The sequence below is a fragment of the Scyliorhinus canicula genome, chromosome 3 (assembly GCF_902713615.1).
Source record: "Scyliorhinus canicula chromosome 3, sScyCan1.1, whole genome shotgun sequence".
In the NCBI taxonomy this organism is placed as follows: Eukaryota; Metazoa; Chordata; class Chondrichthyes; order Carcharhiniformes; family Scyliorhinidae; genus Scyliorhinus; species Scyliorhinus canicula.
This window is the reverse complement of record NC_052148.1, coordinates 227,092,258-227,115,064: the sequence shown is the minus strand read 5'-3', so window position 1 is coordinate 227,115,064 and position 22,807 is coordinate 227,092,258. Positions and strand designations below refer to the sequence as shown.

Below are 22,807 nucleotides of genomic sequence, written 5' to 3'. Positions count from 1 at the left end.
CTTGTGACAATAAAAAGATTATTATTATTATTATTATGGCAGCTAGTATCGGTACTGGCATGTGGAGCAGGATGAGGGTTTCGTCCGCCCTCCGGGTTTGGGGGGGTCGGATGGAGTCGTTGGGTTATGCGGGACTCAGGTTAGTGCCAGGGGCACAGTATTGCCTACTCACCCTGGTCGCCCTGAGGAGGGTGCGTAGTTTCTTCCTGCAACGTTGGCCGGTCCGGACAGTAGCCTCCTTCCCGGGCTGGAGTGCAAGGTCATTTGCCTCTCCTTCACCGCGTGAAGCGTGGAGCTGCTCTCCTTGCTGCCATCGTTTTGGCTGGGATGGTGTGTGTGTGGAGTGAAGTGCGTATATGCGGTTGCAGCTTCTCAGCCTCCTGAGTGTCAATCGCAAAACTGCCGAATTCCGCACCATTTCTCATTGGAATTGATTGTGTTCCACATGGAGCCGGAGCTAGCCCCTTAACAGTAGCTGAATCGATCCAGGTGCGCTGCCGATTTTGCTGTCGTGGAACTCCACGAATCCTGCGCCGGCATCAGCAATTAGTCTCGGAAATGGAGAATCCAGCCCACTGTATGCAATTATCTATCTGACTTTCTGTTAATAACATTCACAACTTTGGTTGGAACTGGGTTTGAATAAATAGCACATTCTTTTCAAGAACACACTTCAGTCAAAGAGGAACTCAATTGTTAACATGTAATACGGAATAGATAAGACATCCAGTGGAGGTCCAAATATTATCCCATCGTTACATCAGTATATTGCATGAGGGACAGAATTAATTTTTTTAAAAATATTTTATTCCAAACGTAAACAACAATTACTGCAGATGCTGGAATCTGAAACGAAAAAGAAAATGCTGGAAAATCTCAGTAGGTTTGGCAGCATCTGTCGAGAGAGAAAAGAGCTAAAGTTTCGAGTCCAATGACACATTGGACTGAGATTTTCGAGAGTTAACAGTTTGTACATTTTCCCCCTTTTAATCGCTTCCCCCCTACTACGATCAACAGCTCCTCAAATATTGTCATGAACAGCATCCACTGTACCTCAAAGCCCTCTTCTGACCCCCCTAAGGCAAACTGAATGTTTTCCAACCAGAGAAACTAGTACAGGTCTCCCAGCCAAGCAGAAACCTCCGGTGGCGTATCTGACCTCCAATTCAAAAGAATCCGTCACTGGGCAATCAGTGAGGTGAAGGCCGCAACACCAGCCCCCTTCCCCTCCATCAGCTCCGGCACCTCAGAAACCACAAAGATTGCCACCATGAGGTCCGGCTTCACCTTGGCCCCCACTATCCTCGCTAATGTCCCATATACCGCCTACCAGAAGCTCTTCAACTCGCACAAGCCCAAAACATGTGAGCACTATTCCCCGGGCCCTGCCCACACTTCTCACATCCATCCATTACCCCTGGGAAGAACCCACTCATCTGAGCCCATGTCATGTGTACCCTATGCATCACTTTAAACTGAATCAAGCTCATTCTAGCACAGGAAGAAGTTGAGCTCACTCGCTGCATCGCCTCACACCAGAGCCCCCATCCTGTCTCCCTCCCCAACTCCACCTCCCACTTACCGCTTAATCCTTTCCACCAGCACCTTACCCTGCTCTCCCACCCACCCGTATATGTTCCTGATCCTGCCCTCCCCCACCCCATCTGGGAGCTGCATTTTCTCCAGCAGCATATACTCCAGTAGTTGGGGGAACATCAGTAGTTCATTACGTGCAAAGTCTCACACCTGCCAGTACCTAAGCTCACCGCCCCTCAGTAACTGAAACCTCTCCCACAGCTCATCCAATGCAGCGAATTTCCCTCTGAGAGCATATCCCGAACCCGCTTCAAATCTCCTCCCTCCACCACCAATACATCCCATCCATCCCTCCCCACTTAAACCTGTGGTTCCCATACAGTGGGGCCAACACTGACATCTGGTCCAATTTAAAATGCCTCCTCAGCTGATTATTGAAGTAGAATGGCTATTATCATCGAAGCCAGTAAACCTCCTGCTGATTACCACATATCGGCTACCATCAGCTGATGAATCAGTAATCCTCCATGTTGAACACCACTTGAAGGAAGCACTGAGAGTGGCAAGGGCGCAGAATATGCTCTGGGCAGGGACTTCAATGTCCATCACCAAGAGTCCATCGCAAGGGCGCAGAAGGATGGGTGAGTAAATTTGCAGACGACACTAAAGTCGGTGGAGTTGTAGACAGTGCGGAAGGATGTTGCAGGTTACAGAGGGACATAGATAAGCTGCAGAGCTGGGCTGAGAGGTGGCAAATGGAGTTTAATGTGGAGAAGTGTGAGGTGATTCACTTTGGAAAGAATAACTGAAATGCGGAATATTTGGCTAATGGTAAAATTCTTGGTAGTGTGGATGAGCAGAGGGATCTCGGTGTCCATGTACATAGATCCCTGAAAGTTGCCACCCAGGTTGATAGGGTTGTGAAGAAGGCCTATGGTGTGTTGGCCTTTATTGGTAGAGGGATTGAGTTCCGGAGCCATGAGGTCATGTTGCGGTTGTACAAAACTCTAGTACGGCCGCATTTGGAGTATTGCGTACAGTTCTGGTCGCCTCATTATAGGAAGGACGTGGAAGCTTTGGAACGGGTGCAGAGGAGATTTACCAGGATGTTGCCTGGTATGGAGGGAAAATCTTATGAGGAAAGGCTGATGGACTTGAGGTTGTTTTCGTTAGAGAGAAGAAGGTTAAGAGGTGACTTAATAGAGGCATACAAAATGATCAGAGGGTTAGATAGGGTGGACAGCGAGAGCCTTCTCCCGCGGATGGAGGTGGCTAGCACGAGGGGACATAGCCTTAAATTGAGGGGTAATAGATATAGGACAGAGGTCAGAGGTGGGTTTTTTACGCAAAGAGTGGTGAGGCCGTGGAATGCCCTACCTGCAACAGTAGTGAACACGCCAACATTGAGGGCATTTAAAAATTTATTGGATAAGCATATGGATGATAAGGGCATAGTGTAGGTTAGATGGCCTTTAGATTTTTTCCATGTCGGTGCAACATCGAGGGCCGAAGGGCCTGTACTGCGCTGTATCGTTCTATGTAAGTTGCTTGGCAGTACCACCACAGACCGAGCTGGCCAGGTCCTAAAGGATCATAGCTGCTAGACTGAGATTGCAGAAGGGGGTGAAGGAACCAATGAGAGGGAAGACCAGACTTTACCTCATCCTAACCAAGCTGCCTGCTGCAGATGCATCTGTCTATAACATTATTGATATAAGTGACCACCTCACAATCCCTGCAGAGACCAAGTCCCGTCTTCACAATGAGGGTACCCTCCACCTTGTGTGGCACTATCACCGTGCTAAATGGGATAAACTTCAAACAGATCTAGCAACACAAGACTGGGCATCCATGCGGCGCTATGGGCAATCAGCAGCAGCAGAATTGTATTCAACCACAATCTGCAACCTCATGGCCAAGCATATCCCCAAGTCAATAATTATCACCAAGCCAGGGGATTAACCCTGATTCAATGAAGAGTGCAGGAGAGCATGCCAGGAGCAATATCAGGCATACCGAAAAATGTGGTGTCAACCTGGTGAAGCTACAACACTTGTGCTCCAGAACTTGCCACACGCTAGCCAAGCTGTTCTAGTACAGTAACAACATTGGCATCTACCCTGCAATGTGAAAAATTGCCCAGATTTGTCCCGTGCACAAGAAACAGGACAAATGCAACCCAGCCAATTATCGTCCTATCAGTGCACCCTTCATCATCACCAAAGTGATGGAAGGCATCATCGACAGTGCAAACAAGCGGTACTTACTCAGCAATAACCTGCTCAGGGATGCTCAGTTTAGGTTCCGCCAGGGCACTAGGCTCCTGACCAGATTACAGCCTTAGTTCAAACATGGATAAAAGAGTTGAATGCCAGAGGTGAGATGAGGGTGATTGCCCTTGACATCAAGACAGCATTTTACCGAGTATGGCAACAAGGGGCCTTAGCTAAACTGGAGTCAATGGGAATCAGGGGAGAAACTCTCCGCTGGTTGGAGTCATACCTGGCACAAAGGAAGATGGTTGTGGTGGTTGGAGGTTAATCATCTCAGCTGCAGGACATCACTGCAGAAGTCCTAGGCTCAACCATCTTCAGCTGCTTCATCAATGACCTCCCTTCCATCATAAAGTCAGATGTGGTGAAGTTCGCAGATGACCGCATAATATTCACCACCATTCATGACTCCTCAGATTATGAAGCAATCCATGTGCAAATGCAGCAAGACCTGGACAATATCCAGGCTTGGGCTGACAAGTTATATTTATGTCACACAAGTGCCAGGCAATTACCATTTCCAGCAAGAGAGGATCTAACCATCACCCCTTGACATTCAATGGCATTACAGTCGCTGAATCCCCTACAATCAACATCCTGGGGATTACCATTAATCAGAAATTGAACTGGACCAGCCTTTGGCTACCAGGGCAGATCGAAGACTAGGAATCCTACAGCGAGAAATTCATCTCCTGCCCTCCCAAAGCCTGTCCACCATCTGCAAGGCATAAGTCAGGAGTGTAATGGAATACTCTCCACTTGCCTGGATGTGTGAACTCCAAGAACACTCAAGAGGCTCGACACCATCCAGGACAAAGCTGCCCACTTGATTGCTGCCCCTTCCATAAACATTCAAACCCTCCACCACCGAAGAACAGTGGCAGCCATGTGTACCATCTACAGTAAGATGCACTGTAGTAATTTGCAACGGTGCCTTGGACAGTAGCTTCCAAATCCACGACCACTACCAATTAGAAGGACAAAAACAGCAGATACCTAGAAACCCCACCACTTGGAGATTCCCCTCCAAGTCACTCACAACCTCGACTTGGAAATGTATCGCTGTTCCTTCACTGTCACTGGGGCAACATCCTGGAATTCCCTCCCCAACAGCACAGTGGGTGTACCTCCACTTCAAGAACTACAGCGGTTCAAGAAGGGAACTCGCCACCATCTTCTGAAGGGCAACTAGAGATGGACAATAATTACTGGCTTAGCAACCAACGCCCGCATAGCGTAAATTATTTTTTTAAAAAAATTATTTATGTGAAGTATACCTTGGAAAGCAAACTGTAAAATGGACTTTTCTATTTACCTTAACAACCATAGCGGCGTAGGTTACTTCTGCTCTCCAAATCTTGGGAATTGACCAACCTACCAGTGGATCAGCCTCATCATTGTAAATGGGAATTGACTGGAATTTAGGAAAACGTTTTTGTATCTGTTGAACTGTATCCAATTCTTGCTCCAGAATGTGGAAAGAACTGCCTGCACCCTGTCAAAAATAACAAAACAATTTAAAATATGATTCTGAAAAAACTTTGCAATAATGTAAAATCTGCTGGAAACATTTTTGTCTTTGTCAAGGTCAGATACTACATTACAGATATTAAGATTGCTCTCAAATACTTAGTATGTTCTTTTCTTGTGACTAAAAGTTTCGATGGACTTTCATTTGCACTGTTATATGAACGTGATATAGCATATCCTGTACATGGTCATGCATATATAGCAAGGCAGTTAATAAATGTACCTTGATTAAACCTTCCTTATAAAACAGTTAAAAATCATAAGACGCTATTTGTGTCATTACTGAACGAGCATATCTTCCCCCCCTAATTTTGTCATTAATCTCCAAGTCCAAGAATTCAGGCTGCTTTCAGCAGAATTAAAACAAGTTTGACATGTTTTAAATTGCAGTAAAGGGTTTATGTTAGCAGATGAGAAAACAATTACTTGAAGTCAGAACATGTAATCGGAACTTCAAAATGATGTGCATTCCAAGCTCTACAAACTGTATTCGGTCCAAACTTTATTTCCCCCAAATGACATACCATCAGTATAAAGTCTCTTTGTATTGCATTATAGTTTTATATTATCCTGAATTAATTATTGGAAATATGTGCAAATGGAACACCTACAGTACTATGTCATTGACTGCTCACCTTGTATGTCATTGGAAGAATTATTTACTGGTACATGCTGACCTGCCAATTTTCTGATTTTCTTGTACTCGGGCAGCTCAAATCCAGCTTCAGACCCAGGAAAATACCACTTCACCTTTTTGTCATTCATCACATCTTACCATTAATTTAGTTATCTTTATTGTCACAAAAAGGCTTACAATGCAGTGAAGTTACTGTGAAAAGCCCCTACTCGCCACATTCCGCAGCCTGTTCGGGTACACAGAGGGAGAATTCAGAATGACCAAATTACCTCACAGCAAGTTTCAGCACTTGTGGGAGGAAACCGGAGCATCCAGAGGAAACCCACGCAGACAAGGAGGGAACATGCAGACTCCGCAAAGACAGTGACCCAAGCCGGGAATCGAACCTGGGACCCTGGAGCTGTGAAGCCACAGTGCTAACCACTGTGCTACCATGCTGCCCTGCAATCATGATCAGCATTCTAAAAATATGTACTTTGGTTCTGTATGTATTCTGTTCGGAATGGATTTTACAACATGGTTATGTTTTAAATTGTATCCTTTAACTTAAGGTAAAACAGAATGCTCTGGAAAGGGTAATGGTAAGGTTATGCTAACCATCTCTGCTCAAAATGGCCCATGTGATCAGGTTACTAGAGGGAGGAAACTCAAACACAAACGTATTGAAATATCAAGTGCTATATTTTTGCACTTTGACAGAAATGGGATAATAATTTGGCAGACAGAGAGAAAGAGAGTAAGAAGCAAGGAAGCAGGGGAAACTGTTTTCGGTGTTAATACTGAACCAGGGTGCTTATTACAAAAATGTAAAAACAGGAAGGTTTTAGCTCTTTTTCTGACAACAATTTAGATTGCAGAGCAATATGATAAATGGCAATAATGGGGATCTAGCTCAAAGAAGAGCAGGTTGGGTATTAAATATTCCAGGATGCAAGTGACTGGATTTTGTATGTGCAAATCGGGACTGTGGCAGTCCCGCGGATCCATAAAATCTGGCATTATGACGCAAACCCGACATCATCATGCCAATCTACCATAATGTGGTAGTTGAGTAGGCAGGCCCACCCCCCACTGTAAAAAACCTCATTAATAAATAGTTAAGCTTGTTTACAAGTCAATTGATTTGAATAAAGTTTTGCTAAAGCCATAATGTAGTGGGTGCACGGAAAATACATTTGGATCATGTTCATTAAACAAAGTTCTGCAACAGTCAATATAAAAACTGCAAGTGAACTATTTTTAAAAATAAATTTAAAATATCAAATTTTATTTTCCAATTAAGGGGCAATATTAGCATGGCCAATTCACCTACCCTGCACATTTTTGGGTTGTGGGGGTGATACCCATGCAGACACGGGGAGAATGTGCAAATGCCACACGGACAGTGACCCGGGGCCGGGATTGATCCTGGGACCTCAGCGCGTGAGGCAGAAGTGCTAACCACTGCGCCATCGTGCTGCCTAACTGCAAGTGAACCACGGCTGACATTAGCAGAACAGTCTGTTCCTGAAGGTAAGAGACTTAGCAAGGGGCGTGATTTAACAGAACAGAAACAGAGGGCACGATTCACCGGCCTTGTTGCTCTCTCACTCGAGCTAAATGAGGCCGATGAATAGTGGGGAGGTAGAAAATGAGAACCGCGTCAAGCGTCAGTTTGCAATGTGACCGGCCCGCTCCTCTAGGCGAAATCGGAATCTCGCTGTAGCATGGTGACAAATGACTTATCACCATTTAAGCCCTATTTCCATACAATTAAGAAAGCCACCCCATATCCAGCAGCCTCCCGTCATTCAGCGGCCTCCCCAGCAAGTGGTCACGTGGCTCCGATTAGTACTCATTTTGAAGTACGGGAACCTGGCGGAAGACCTTCTGTGGGGATTCGAGGAGGTAAGTAGCCATCTTTGCTCACAGGCAAATAGCCCAAGAGTGCTGGGCTTGCCAGGACCCTTAGCCATGGCTGTCACCGACTGCACAACGCTTTGGACACCCTCACTAATGGTGCTGACATTGTACACCAGGCTCTCCACTGTGGTCGCCACCCAAGCAGGGTTGGCCTCGGTGCCACACATTGCCAGCGAAGTCTCCTGCGCCTGTAGCCTCTGGGGCTCCTCCAAGCGGCTATGGATCTGCTGGAGTGACATCTCCCTCTAATTGTCCCGGATGCACCCTAATGTCTACATCAGCTCTGGGATGACCTCTTCCACTGGCTCAGCATCAGTCTGAGACCCAGCTAGATCCTGTTATCCAGCAGACTTCCGATTGCTGTGTCGCCTGGCGGTTCCTGCCTCCACCTGATGTACATCAGCAGCAGTGTGATGCTCACCAGATTGTGTTCCAGAAGCCTGATCACTAACATTTCCCACCGAGGTGAGTGTACCTGCGCTGGTGAAGGGTGCAGATGACAGCTGTGACGTGACTATTACCGTGGCATCCTCAGAACTCTTCCCCCAGGTGACCGCATAGGAAGCTGGCGATGGTGCCACCCGGGATGGGCCAGCGCTCTAGACTGGAAGACCTGTGGGAGAATGGACATGTGGAATTGAAGGGTTAGAGGGTGTGGAGTTATGGTTGGGGGTCACATGGAGAGTTCAGGGATGGATGCTCACATGGGGCCATAAAAGAGTCGGGGGGGGGGAAGAGAGAGAGAGATTGGTGTCAATCCACTCCAGCTGCCCAGTGTAGGTCGTTGATCTTTTTCCTGCACTGGAGGCCAGTCCTCCTGGTCACACGTCCGGCTCTCACAGCCGCCGCCACCTCATCCCAAGCAGCACTGGCTGCTCTATAGTGACCCTCTGGGACCCTCGCAGGAACAAGATAGCCCTCCTGGCCTCCACTGCATCTGGGAGCCTCCTCAGGTATGCATCCCAAATCTTGGGGCCAGTATCCTTGCCACCATTTTTGCAAGCTGGCTTTTTTAAAATTGATTTACGGGATAAGAGTGTCACTGGTTAGGCCAGCATTTATTGCCCATCCCTAATTGCCCTTCAGAAGTTGATGGTGAGTTGCCTTCTTGAACCCCTGCAGTCCTTGAGGTGCAGGTACACCCACTGTGCTGTTCGGGGGGGAGTTCCAGGATGTTACCCCAGCGACAGTGAAGGAACGGTGATATATATATATATATGTCAGGGTGGTAGTGACTTGGAGAGGAACCTCCAAGTGGTAGGGTGCCCAGGTTATCTGTTGCTCTTGTCCTTCTAGATCTTAGTAATGATGGGCTTGGAAGGTGTTGTCTAAGGAACCTTGGTGAGTTACTGCAGTGCATCGTGTAGATGGTACACACGGCTGCCATTGTTCCTCTGTAGTGGAGGTATTGAATGTTTGTGGAAGGGGGAGCAGTCAAGCGGACTGCTTTGTCCTGGATCGTGTTGAGCTTCTTGAGTGCTGTTGAACCTGCACTCATCCAGGCAAGTGGAGAGTATTTCAGTTACTCGCCGTAGGATCCCTAACCCTAACCCTGGGAGCCACCGTATTAATGTGGCTAGTCCAGTTCAGTTTCTGATCAATGGTAACCCCTCAGGATGTTGATTGTGGGGGATTTAGCAATGATAATGCCATTGAATGTCAAGATGCGATGGTTAGATCATCTCTTGTCGGAGATGGTCATTGCCTGGCACTTGTGTGGCGCAAATGTAACTTGCCACTTGTCAGTCCAAGCCTGGACTTGGACTTGTCCAGGTCTTGCTGCATTTAGACATGGGTGCTACATTATCTGAGGAGTCGCGAATGGTGCTGAACATTGTGCAGTCATCCGCAAACATCCCAACTTCTGACTTTATGATGGAAGGGAGGTCATTGAAATGAAAAATGAAAATGAAATGAAATGAAATGAAATGAAATGAAAATCGCTTATTGTCACGAGTAGGCTTCAATGAAGCTACTGTGAAAAGCCCCTGATGAAGCAGCTGAAGATGGTAGGGCCTAGGACACTATCCTGAGGAACTCCTGCATTGTGGATGGGGATATTTGTGGAGCCTACTCCTCCTCCAATGAGTTGTTTCATTGTCTACCACTATTCATGACTGGCTGTTACAGGACTGCTGAGCTTAGATCTGATACGTTTGTTGTGGAATCGCTTAGATCTGTCTATTACTTGTTGCTTTTGCTGTTTGGCACACAAGTAGTCCTGTGTTATAGCTTCATCAGATTTACACCTCATTTTCAGTGTTCCTGATGGCATGCTCAGCACTGGGTGCTGTGTAATGAGGATAAAAAGTTTGTTCTGAATCTAACTGTGGTAAATCTGACTAAGAAATGCTGCATGCCCACATTTAGGAAATGTTGCATTTTTCAAAAACATGTCTGTGTCTATCATTGGCTGCAAATAAATTAGCCGCAAATGTCATGCCAAATGAGCTAAGGCAATCGTTTTGGTATTTAATAGTACGAAATATTGGCCTGGAAAATGCTATCCAGCAATGTTTCAACAACTTTTTCACCAAACTGAAATTTTCAGTAACCTGTATTAAATGTCTATGTTGTGTGCACTTTTATACTAAAAATTTCTCCAATTGAAGTTTTCTTAATAAATAAAGACATTTTTCTATTTAAAAAAAACCATGGCGGAGTACTGATTCATCAGCTGATGGCGGGCGGTATGCGGTAATCAGCAAGAAATGTCCTTGCCCATGTTTAACCTGAAGCTATGAGGCTTCATGGGGTTCAGAGATGATATTGAGTACTCTCAGGGCAACTCCCTCCAAACTGTATACCACTCTGTCACCACCTCTGCTGTGTCCATCATTCCGGTGAGACAGGACATACCCAGGAATGGTGATAGTGTTGTCTGGGTCATTGTCTGTTAGGTATGATTCTGTGAGTATGACTATGTCGGGCTGTTGCTTAACTAGTCTGTGAGACAGCTCTCTCAACTTTGGCATAAGCTCCCAGATGTTAGTAAGGAAGACTTTGCAAGGGCGACAGGGCTGGGTTTGCTATTCTCGTTTCTGGTGCCTGGTTCGATGCCAAGTGGTCCGTCCGGTTTCATTCCCTTTTTGTGCTTTCACAGCAGTTGAATACAACAGAGTGGCTTACTAGGCTATTTCAGAGGGCATTTGAGAGTAAACCACATTACTGTGGGTCTGGAGTCTCATGTAGGTTAGACCAGGTTAGGGTGGTAGATTGCCTTACCTAAAGCACAATAGTACTAGACAGATCCACGACGAGGTCTCCCAAGCGAGACCATTAACCGCCTTCCCACGTTGCCCATAACAACCTGTCTTTGGGCAGTAGTTTATTAGGATACTTAACCCCTATGCGCAACATTCTGTTTCAACTTAAGTTAAAGTACATATGTTTAAACATAACCGCCTTATAAAGTCCAACATTCGTAACAACAATATGGTGATTTCTGTGGCTACTTATAACTTTTGTGAGTCGGATGATGGCTTGGCTAATGTAGAATTCTGTCTTACAGAAGACATTAGCAGAAGTCTTGCAGAGTGAGGACTTTGGAATTATATTAGAGGAGGTATGAGAGAGCAATCAGGTGTGACGTTCTTTGGCGAGTCAGCCATTAATTTTAAAAGATCTGTGCTGTTTGTTGTGCTTGCTTTGCTCTGATGGTTAGCCGTATTAATTATATTTTTTCTGAAATATTAGATCAAATTAGCTTAATGCGAAAGTTGGATAATTTAAATTTTGCTTACAAATAACGTACCCTTAGATGGATCAGATTAAATCTATTTGGTTACAGGGTGCTTGTTTAATATGAGAAAACAGGATCTTTAAATATTAACAACTGGTTAAACTAAAAATTATTCTAGTTAGGTTTATTGGCAATTTAAGTTAAATGTTAAATTGCAAAGTAATCGTTTTGGTCCATTAATTCAAGCTCAGTCCAGAACTAGCCCAGTAAGGAAACAAGCATTTTCTCACCAAAATCCATTACGAAAGGTATGTCTAACATTCATTGCAATGAATACATTTGATCGATGGATAAACCATTAACTCAAAACAGGGATCATAAATCATTCATAATATTCAGATACACAATGCTGATAGCCAACCAACTTACTTCTAAATCGAAAAAAAAATGCCTTGTTCTCATAGCCAAACATAAATTATGGCGGTATCTTAGGATATTGATGGTGTGGTGTTCAGAATTGCTGATGCAATTGAAGGGAAAGTTAGTTTTTTTGGGCTGCTCTATGCGGTGAGAATTACACCTGCCGTTTGTTAATCTTAAATTGGATGTTATCCAGGTGTAGCTGAAGGCTGATGTGAGATGTTTCATTATCAGAGGAATTGTGAATAAAGGCGAACACCGTAAACCGTAGGCAAACAACCACACACCTCACATTATCAACAAACAGTTCAGGAAATATATTTTCAGGACTAAAATTGATGCTGCAGAAGCAGTGCAAGCCCAATCATATGGACACAACTGGGAAGCAAAATCATAGAAAGGTTAGAATGGTTTACAGCGGGCAGCACGGTGGCACAGTGGGTTAGCCCTGTTGCCTCATGGTGCTGAGGTCCCAGGTTCGATCCCAGCTCTGGGTCACTGTCCGTGTGGAGTTTGCACATTCTCCCCATGTTTGCGTGGGTTTCACCCCCACAACCCAAAGATGTGCAGGGCAGATGAATTGGCCACTCTAAATTGCCCCTTAATTGGAAAAAATGAATTGGGTACTCTAAATTTATTTTAAAAAAGAATGATTTACAGCACAGAAAAGGGCCATTCAAACCATCATGTCTGTGTTGGCTCTCTGAAGGATCTAGTCACAGACAGCCATGCATCATACCTTCTCCCCTTAGTCCTGCACGGTCTTACTTTTCAGATAATAATACAATTCCTTTTCCCTGCCTCAGTTGAACCTGCCTCCACCACACACTTAGGTAATGCGTGCCATATCTTAACCACTCGCTGCATGAGAATGTTTTCCTCGTGCCGTCATTGCTTCTATCGCCAATTACCTTAAATCTGTGCCCTCTACGTTCCCAATCCTTCCACCAATGGGAACAGGTTCTCTCTATCTACTCCGTCCAGATCCCTCATGATTTTGAATATCTCTATCAAATCTTCAAATTGGTCAGCATCTCAATTAGTGCAAGGCACACAGAATTATATCAGCTGTCCCTGATGCTAATTAATGGCAAATTAAAGAGGTGTAATTTGGCTGAAGGTAATTGTCACTCAAGATTTCTCAAAATGCAGACAACATAGAAACTGTAAGAGTCATAAACAGTTTGTGGCCACTGTTGTGAAGATGTTGATGACAGCTGGTCAGGAGGAAGGACATCCTTCTCCCACTAGGTGGCAAGAAAGTCTACAGACAGGAGGGCATTTACACTTCATGCCCACTATCGGGCAGCATGGTAGCACAGTGGGTAGCACTGTTGCTTCACAGCTCCAGTGCCCCAAGTTCGGTTCCCAGCTTGGGTCACTGCCTGTGCGGAGTCTGCACGTTCTCCCCGTGTGTGCGTGGGTTTCCTCCGGGTGCTCCGGTTTCCTCCCACAAAACCCGAAAGACGTGCTGTTAGGTAATTTGGACATTATGAATTCTCCCTCAGTGTACCCTAACAAGCGCCGGAATGTGGCGACTCGGGGCTTTTCACAGTAACTTCATTGTAGTGTTAATGTAAGCCTACTTGTGAAAATAAAGTTTATTATTATCAAGAAACCGGCATTATCCATGATCTGTGATTCTGTATCAGCTGCACAGTGGAACATCCTTGTTCCAAAACACGGCTACTTCCTTAATGGAAGAACACAGGGCAATGTATATGTTAATTACGCCATGCATCTAGGGAAATGCAGTGAGGTAGGAAAATCCAAGAACCCTCTCCACCTGACTCGCAAGCTTTATGAGGCAGCTATTGTACAGATGTCTTATTACATAATGGGCACTTAACTAATGTCTGTATAGACATAAAATTAACTGATGATGCTGATATTACTTGTTACAGGGGGCATGTTACAGATATGGAATGAGCATCGAAGTTGAGAGACCACCATTAACGTCCCGTCACCACATGTAGAGCAAATTCAGTGTAGAACATCACAACGCAAATTTAATATGTTGAACATACACCCAGTGCTTGAAAACTGGGCAAAACTATGGGTGTGATTTTATGGCCTTGCTGGACCCGAAAAGCAGCTCACCGCGTACGGCGCAGCGTGACTGATAGAAGCCAGGAGACCCCGCTGCCAGGATGTACCCGGCTCGCAACATCTCGCGAGATCTAACACGATCTTTTTGTCTTTTTAGCAAATCTGCATATGAAAGTAAGACAGCTAGTCTCATGTGCATCAATGTGCATCAATACCCTTCACCTTGGAGACCTTGGGCGAACACTGTTCAGTAGTGGTCTCCACAAACGGGGACCAGATGGAACGGCACTCGCCATTTAAAAATAGCGTCTTGATCTCCCGCTACACTGAGGCATTTCGGTGAGTGGGGCTCCTCAGTGCACAAATTGGTGCTATGTGTAGCCTCGGTTGCGCGTTCCCCACTGAGGCCCCTCATCTGACGCGAGTGGCGTTTCATAGCCTTGTGTTTCTCAGTACTGCGAGCGCTGGGAAAATACGTGGTTGAACGCGCTTGCAATGGGATTTTGTTCCCATTTAGTTAAATCATAATAATAATAGCTTATTGTCACAAGTAGGCTTCAATGAAGTTACTGTGAAAAGCCCCTAGTTGCTACATTCCGGCGCCCGTTCAGGGAGGCTGGTACTGGAATTGAACCCGCGCTGCTGCCTTGTTCTGCATTACAAGCTAGCTATTTAGCCCAGTGTGCTAAACCATGTCTATTTTTATGTCCTACATTCCCAACTGATCAGCTTCCTGGTTGATTGTGATCAGAGAGTGAGAGATGCTAGGCCATGACATTGTGAGGGTGGCCTATTTGAACTGATGGTGTGTCCCGTGTGACGTCATTATTGATCAGTTTGCTGGAAACTAGTGCAATCTTGAGGACGAGGTCAATTTGGAAATAAGTCGTTGTTTCACTTGGAGCGATTGTTTGGAGGTCTAGAGTGTTGGAGGAGGTGAAAGTGTTGCACCTTCTACTCTTGTGGAAAAAGATGCTGAGGAAAGAGAAGCCAATGCTGGGGACAGTGGAAGAATTCACAGTTGGAAAGGACACTTTGTAATGCTGAAAGAGAGAGGATGGAAGGGCTGGGACATCTCAAATGAAGTGGTAGCAGCAGATGATCCTTTGAATGTGCAGGCTGATAGGGTGGAAGATGAGGACAAGCAGACCCATACCATGGTTCTAGAAGGAAGAAATAGGTGGTGAGGGCAGAAGTGTGAATGTGGGAAATGGGAAAGATGTGGTTAAGGGGGTTAACCACAGTAGAGTGGAATTTTTGTTGATGAAAGTATCAGAAACTGGTGTGGAAGATGGCATCTTTGGAACTGATACGATGGGTATGGCAAAACTGAGGGAATGGAGTGTCTTTACTTGAAGTGTGTAGGAGGAAATGTAGCCACTGGAGTTGATGGTTTTATAGTAGACATTGGTAGATAGCCTATCCCTATAAATGGAGATAAAGAACTCAAAGAAGGGAAGGGGTGAATTTGAGATGGTACATGCAGCTAAAAGAGAGGAAAAAGTCCCATTAGTATAGTTCAGTAATCGAGGTTAAAAATGAGGCAAGAGAAGACAGTACTGTTGCCTCACAACGCCGAGATCTCGGGTTCGATCCTGGCTCTTTGTCACTGTCCATGTGGAGTTTGCACATTCTCCACGTGTCTGCGTGAGTTTTACCCCCAAAACCCAAAAAGATGTGCAGGGTAGGTGAACTGGCCACGCTAAATTGCCCCTTAATCGAAAAAAAATATATATAAAACCTGAACAGTAAGGGAGCGATTTTCCGGGAAAAGTTCTAAGTGTGGTAGTGAGCGGGAATTGCCATGAGTTTCCCGGCGCCCAGCACAGCAAGGCGGGCAACGCAATTCAACATTAATTGGTCCACATAATGAGGCCTCACCGGCTTCTCATCGCAAATGAAGGGTCGGCAGCTGATTTGCCGGGACCACCCTCGCCAGCTCCCCGCTAACAAGGTCAAGCAGCACTTGCTCAGCTAACCCTAGCCAGCTCATAATAATGGCGCCGAGGAGAGCGGCTACATTATTCGGGGATGCCCACCTGGGGATGCTCCTAGACGAGGTGGAGGCCAGGAGGGATATCCTGTTGGTCGGAGGGTCCCAGAGGGTGAGTCATAGGGCAGCCAGTGCTGCCTGGGACGAGGTGGAGGCAGCTGTGAGCTCGGGGAGTGTGATCAGGAGGACTGGCCTCCAGTGGCGAAAAAAGGTCAACAACCTACACCAGGCAGCACAAGTGAGTAGACACCAATGCCCTCCATTACCCCCCCCCCCTCCCCCCCTCTCCTCAGGGAGCACTCACCCCCCAACTCCTCATGTGACCCCCAACACTCTCTCCACTCCTCTCCCCCTTCAACCCACCCAACCCTTCCTCCAACCCCTCCCCTGTCAACCCTCCCTCCACATCCACCTCACACCACTATGAACCATGCGTGTGGCAAACAATGCTCCCTCTGTGTCGCCTCAGGAAAGCTCTCTCATAATCGTCGGAAGAGGGCCCAGACTGGCAGAGGGTATCAGACTTTAAAATCCTCACCTCCTTCGAGGTGCATGCCCTGGAGGTGACTGGTCTGGCCAAGGACAGGGCTGTCACTCACACAGAGGCTGGCGGACACTGCAGAGTGAGGAATCACCAGGCCCCTCCCGGGGTACCTGTCAAACGTGAGTTGTTATTGCCTTACTGACTGACCCATCTCCCCCACTGACCACATGTCCATTCTCCCGCAGGCCCTCCAGAGACCCCAGGGGACACCCGCCAGGGGCATCGAAGGCCACGGGACGAGGTAAGCATCTGGCTGCTTCCATCTCTGATGTGCATCCTTGGGAGACACCTATACGTAGTGGTAGAGCTTGTAGGGCCAAGTCCACCAAGGATCACTGAGGGCACTGGGGGGGGGGATGGATTGGCGGCGTGGGGCTGGCAGCACCATCGGGAGAGTGGGGAGTTGTATTACATATTAAACACCCATGTGCACAACCATTATGATGCCTCTGCCACTTCCTTCCACAATGCCAGTTGACCTCCAATCCCTTGGCTCATATCTCCAGGTATACCCCGGTCTACGTGGCACACACCACCCTCCGACCATGGACATGTCCCAGGAGCTGTGACCATTCCCCTAGGTTTCAGATGTTGGCTGCTGTGTGTGTGGTATTGCTTCCCGCAGTGTCCAGGCATCAAGGTGTGATTGGGATGCTGGGCAATGACTCCCACATGCTACACCCACGGGAATCCATTTGGGGTGTGTGAAGTGCTCACTTAACCACGGTTGCCAATTCCCTTCAGCCGCATTTTAGCAGGCATAAATTAACTCCAGGCTGCGGACTCAGAGGGACGGAGCATCGGAGCTGTAAGTATTTTTTTTTTTTTTATAAATGTTTTTATTCAGTTTTCATATTTTATATTGAACAAATTACAAATTGTTAGGAGAGAAAAAGAACAAAAAAAACAAACAAACACGCAAAAATTAACATACATATTTACAGGTAAGCATCTTCGTAGTAGTAACTGCGCCCGCCCCCCCCCCCCCCCCCCCCCCCCCTCAACATGTTTATTTAGTTTGGTTTTGGGCCTTAGCTAGCCATCGAACCCCCGTACCGAACCTGTAGCCCCCCCCCCCTCCCGCTACCTTCCCCCGACTATTCTTCCTCTTGTACATTGGCCACAAATAGGTCCCGGAACAGTTGCATGAATGGCTCCCACGTTCTGTGGAAGCCGTCGTCCGACCCTCGGATGGCAAATTTGATTTTCTCCATTTGGAGAGATTCCGAGAGGTCGGACAGCCAGTCCGTAGCTCTGGGCGGTGCTGCTGACCGCCAGCCAAACAGGATTCTACGGCGGGCGATCAGGGAGGCAAAGGCAAGGGCGTCCGCCCTCCTCCCCAGGAATAGATCTGGCTGTTCTGAAACCCCGAAGACCGCCACTATCGGGCATGGCTCCACCCTCACTCCCACCACTTTGGACATAACCTCGAAGAAGGCTGTCCAGTACTCCACGAGTCTGGGGCAAGACCAGAACATGTGGGCGTGGTTGGCCGGGCCTCTTTGGCACCGTTCACATCTGTCTTCCACCTCCGGGAAGAACCTACTCATACGGGTTCTTGTTAAGTGGGCTCTATGTACCACTTTTAGTTGCGTCAGGCTGAGCCTTGCGCACGTGGAGGTGGAGTTGACCCTATGCAGTGCTTCGCTCCAGAGTCCCCACCCTATCTCCATCCCCAGGTCGTCCTCCCATTTCCTTCTTGTTGCGTCCAGTACGGTGTCGTCCCTATCTACCAGTCGGTCATTCATGTCACTACAGTTCCCTTTCTCTAGGATACTTGCGTCCAGTAGGTCTTCCAGTAGTGTCTGTCGTGGCGGTTGTGGGTACGTCCTTGTCTCCTTTCGTAGGAAGTTTTTGAGCTGCAGGTACCGTAGCTCGTTCCCCTAGCTAGCTGAAATTTCTCTGTCAGTTCGTCCAGTGTTGCGATCCTGTCGTCCGTGTATAGGTCCCTGACTGTCAGTGTCCCCCCGTCCTGCCTCCACCTTTTGAAGGTGGCGTCAGTCAGTGCTGGTGTGAACCTATGGTTGTTGCAGATGGGGGCCCTGTTCGACATTTTGGTCAGGCCAAGTTGCTGCCGCAGTTGGTTCCAGGATTGGAGGGTGGCTGTCACCACTGGGCTGCTGGAGTGTTTTTTGGGTGGGGATGGGAGTGCTGCCGTGGCGAGGGCCCGGAGGGAGGTTCCCATGCAGGAGGCCTCCTCCGCACGCACCCACTCAGCCTCTGGCTCCTGGATCCATCCCCTTACTCGCTCGGCTGTTGCTGCCCAGTGGTAGAATTGTAGATTCGAGAGGGCTAGCCCTCCCCTGGTTTTTGTTTTTTGTAAGACCTTCTTTGGGATCCTAGCATTTTTACCCCCCCATACGAACGCCATGATGAGTTTGTCCAGCGCTTTGAAAAAGGCCTTGGGGATGTAGATCGGAATGGATCTAAACAGGAAGAGGAACCTGGGCAGTACGTTCATTTTGATCGTCTGAACTCTCCCCGCGAGGGAGAGCGGGAGTGTGTTCCATCTTTGCAGGTCCTTTTTAACTTCCTCCGTCAGGCTGGTGAGGTTCCATTTGTGGATCCCTTTCCAGTCATGGGCTATTTGGATCCCCAGGTAGCGGAATTTATGTCGGGCTTGATTGAACGGCAGCCCCTTTAGTGCTGCCCCCCCCCCCCCCCCCCCCCCCCCCCACCTTGCGGGTGTACTGGGAAGATCTCACTTTTGCTCATGTTGAGTTTGTAGCCCGAGAAGGCTCCAACTCTTTCAGGAGCGCGATGATTCCATCCATGCTGCTTTGTGGGTCCGAGATATAGAGGAGCAGATCATCCGCATAGAGTGAGACTCTGTGCTCTCTACCTCCCCTTCGGATCCCCCTCCAATTTTTTGCTGCCCTGAGCGCGATTGCTAGCGGTTCAATTGCTAGTGCGAACAGCAGCGGGGACAGTGGGCATCCTTGTCTGGTGCCCCTGTGCAGCTGGAAGTATTGGGAGTTGGTATTGTTGGTCTGTACACTCGCCATGGGAGCGTTGTACAGGAGCTTTACCCAAGCGGTGAACCCTGTTCCAAGCCCGAACCGCTCCAGTACCTCTATGAGGTATTTCCACTCGACTCTGTCGAAGGCCTTTTCTGCGTCCAGGGAGACGATCACCTCTTGTGTTCTCTCCCCGGAGGGGGTCATTATCACGTTCAGCAGGCGCCTGATGTTCGCGGTAAGCTGTCTACCTTTGACAAAGCCCGTCTGGTCCTCTGTGACCACCTCAGGTACACAGTCTTCTAGCCTCTTGGCTAGGATTTTGTCGGAGCTGTAAGTATAAATAACTTACCTCGGGGATTCGTGAGGAAGTATCCAGGGAGCAGACTCGGAGGGGCGGAGCATCAGAGTTGTAAGTATAAATAATTTACAACTGAAATGAAAACAAAACTGAAAACATGACATCCCAGGAAAGTTGTGACCCGATTGGCTTGTAGGAAACTGCACTAAATTTGAAAAAAAGATTGACGAATGAATTAACTAAGTAGAGATATCTGGGCAGGCGATGTGCCGTAGCTGCATGATGGGGGAGCTGGCAGATCCCATTGCAAGCTGCAGTGACCACATCTGCAACATGTGTTTGTTGCTCAAGGAATTTCGACTCAGAGTTGATGAGCTGGAGTCTGAGCTTCAGACACTGCAGAACATCCGGCGGGGGGAGAGTTACTTGGATGCTTTGTTTCAGGAGGCAGTCACACCTCGTAGATTAAGTACCTCAAATTCAGCCAGATGTCAGGGACAGCAGGATGTGACTGCAAGTGAGGCAGGGAGAGGGATTCTAAATTCAGGCATGGAGGAGCCGCAGCTCTTGACCTTGTCCAACAGGTACGAGGGGTGCGATTCTCTGCCCCCCACGACGGGTCAGAGAATAGGGGGAGGGCCTACCCGACATTTTTCCCGACCTCCCGCTATTCTCTCTCCCCCCCCCCCCCACCCCCCCCCCCCCCACACGGCCGCCCCATGACACGAATCGCTGCTCGCCGTTTTTTTACGGCGAACAACGATTCTCCCCTATCCGATGGGCTGATTTCCCAGGCCTTTACGGCCGTTTTCACGAACCCCAACACACCTGCTCTCACCGTTCGTGAAAACGGCCGCAAAGTGCCGTTCTGGAGAACCATGGCACCAATTGGCACAGCCGCACCACGGCTGCGTCAAGGGTGGCATGGGCCCGCGATCGGTGGGCACCGATCGTGGGCAGCGGGTCCGAACCCCGCGCACTCTTTGTTCCTCCGCCGCCCCGCTGGATCAGTCCGCGGGGCGGCTGAGGGGCATGACGGCCCGCACATGCGCGGGTTTCACGCATATGCGTGATGACGTCATCTGCGTATGCGCGGGTTGGAGCCGTCCAATCTGCGCATGCGCGGCTGACGTCATCGTGCGCGCCAGCCGCCGTTACCCTTGGCGCGCGGGCTTAGCGAAGTTCGCTAAGCCTGCGATGCCGTGGTTCACGGGGCCCCGCTGCTAGCCCCGACCGGGGAGCAGAATAGGGTCCCGGGGGGGGGGGCGCGGAGGCTGCCGTGAAACACGGCCAGTTTCACGGCAGCCTTCACGACTCTCCGCATTTGCGGAGAATCGCGCCCGAGGTACTTTCTCCCTGTGTGGATGAAGAAAAGGGCTGTAGGGAGGATGATCTAGCTGACCACTGCACCGTGGTGCAGGAGGCCATTCAAGTGGGGGGAGCAAGAAGACAAGTAGTAGTGGTAGGGGATTCTATATTAGGAGAACTGACAGCATCCTTTGTAAGCAGGAACGAGAGACCCACATGGTATGTTGCCTACCCGGTGCCAGGTTGCGGGACATCTCTAACTAGCTTGAAAGGATATTGGAGTGGGAGGGTGAGGATCCAATTGTTGTGGTCCACTTTGGGACAAACAACATAAGCAAGACTAGGAAAGAGGATCTGTTTGGGGAATATCAGGATCTAGGAACAAAATTAGAGAACAGATCCTCAAGGGTTATTATCTCTGGATTATAACCAAAACCACACGCAAATTGGCATAGGGATGAGAAAATTAGAGAAGGAAACACATGGCTAAAGGAGAATTTTAGACTTGGATACGGGTGATGTTAATGGATGAGGCAGAGACTGTCCGGGCAAAAAGATCTGTTAATGGGTCAAACAACTACAGATCAGTGGGAATATTTAAAGGAACATTTAACGAGATACAGAGCAAGCATATATCTCCTGGGAATAAAAGGATCTGTTTCACACAAAAAAGCAGGCATAGACAACTAAAGAGGTTAGGGTCAGCATAAAACTAAAGAAATAGCTTTCAAAAATACAAGATCATAGCACAGACCTGGACGAATGGGATCGGTACAAGGACCAGCAAAGGGTCACAAAGCAACTTATAACAGCTACTAAAAGGGATTATGAAAGGAAACTTGCAAGGGACATCAAAAGCAATAAGAAGAAATGTTGTAGTTATATAAAGGGAAGGCGGGTGGTCAAAGCTGAAAATGGAGACATTTGTCATGATAATGGGGAAATGGCAGGCATGTTGAACAATTACTTTGCCTCAGCGTTTACAGTGAAAAAGGAGGATAATTTGCCGGAAGTCCTGAAAAAATTAATAGTCAATAGAGGACAGGGACTTAATACAATTAATGTAAGTACAACATCACTAACTAGGAAATTAATGGAGCTAAAGAGTGACAAATCCCCAGGACCTGACAGTTTCCAGTCGAGTGTGTTAAAGGCAGTAAGGGAGCATATTGTAGATGCCCGAACTACAATTTTACAGAATTCCCTAGATTGAGGAATAGTCCCTCTGGATTGGAAAATTGCACATGTCATTCCACTTTTTAAGAAGGGTAAAAGGGGGAAACCAGGGAATTACAAAACAGTTATCTTAACGTCTGTGTTGGGGGAATTACTGGAGTCTAGAATCAGGGATGAGGCAACTGAACACCTTGAAAATTTTCAGTCGGGAGGGGGAGCCAGCATGGATTTGTGAAGGAAAGGTCATGCCTGACTAATATTATCGAATTTTCTGAGGAGGTGACTAAGCTGGTGGACAGGGAATGTACTTGGATGTCATTTCTCAATTGTGTGGTTGGTAGAATGTCTTTTTAAACAATTAGTGGAAACTCCATTTGGATGGTAAGTCTGATTTAAATTTAAATATATAAAAGGCAACTGAAAGCAGATTCAACTCAGTATTCTGGCTTGAAAGATTAGTATTTATTGCCCACCCTAATTGCCCTTGGGAAGGTGGTGG

The 22,807-nt window shown here is 47.6% G+C and overlaps 1 protein-coding gene across 2 annotated transcripts in view; it reads right to left on the bottom strand.

Moving 5' to 3' along the window:
- idua (alpha-L-iduronidase) overlaps nucleotides 1-22,807 on the bottom strand; it is a 328,554-nt gene that overhangs the window by 146,371 nt on the left and 159,376 nt on the right. For both annotated transcript variants that reach the window (XM_038792331.1, XM_038792332.1), the window contains exon 7: nucleotides 5,125-5,304. In XM_038792331.1, the coding sequence (XP_038648259.1) occupies nucleotides 5,125-5,304 (180 nt within the window). The remainder of the gene's footprint in view (nucleotides 1-5,124; nucleotides 5,305-22,807) is intronic.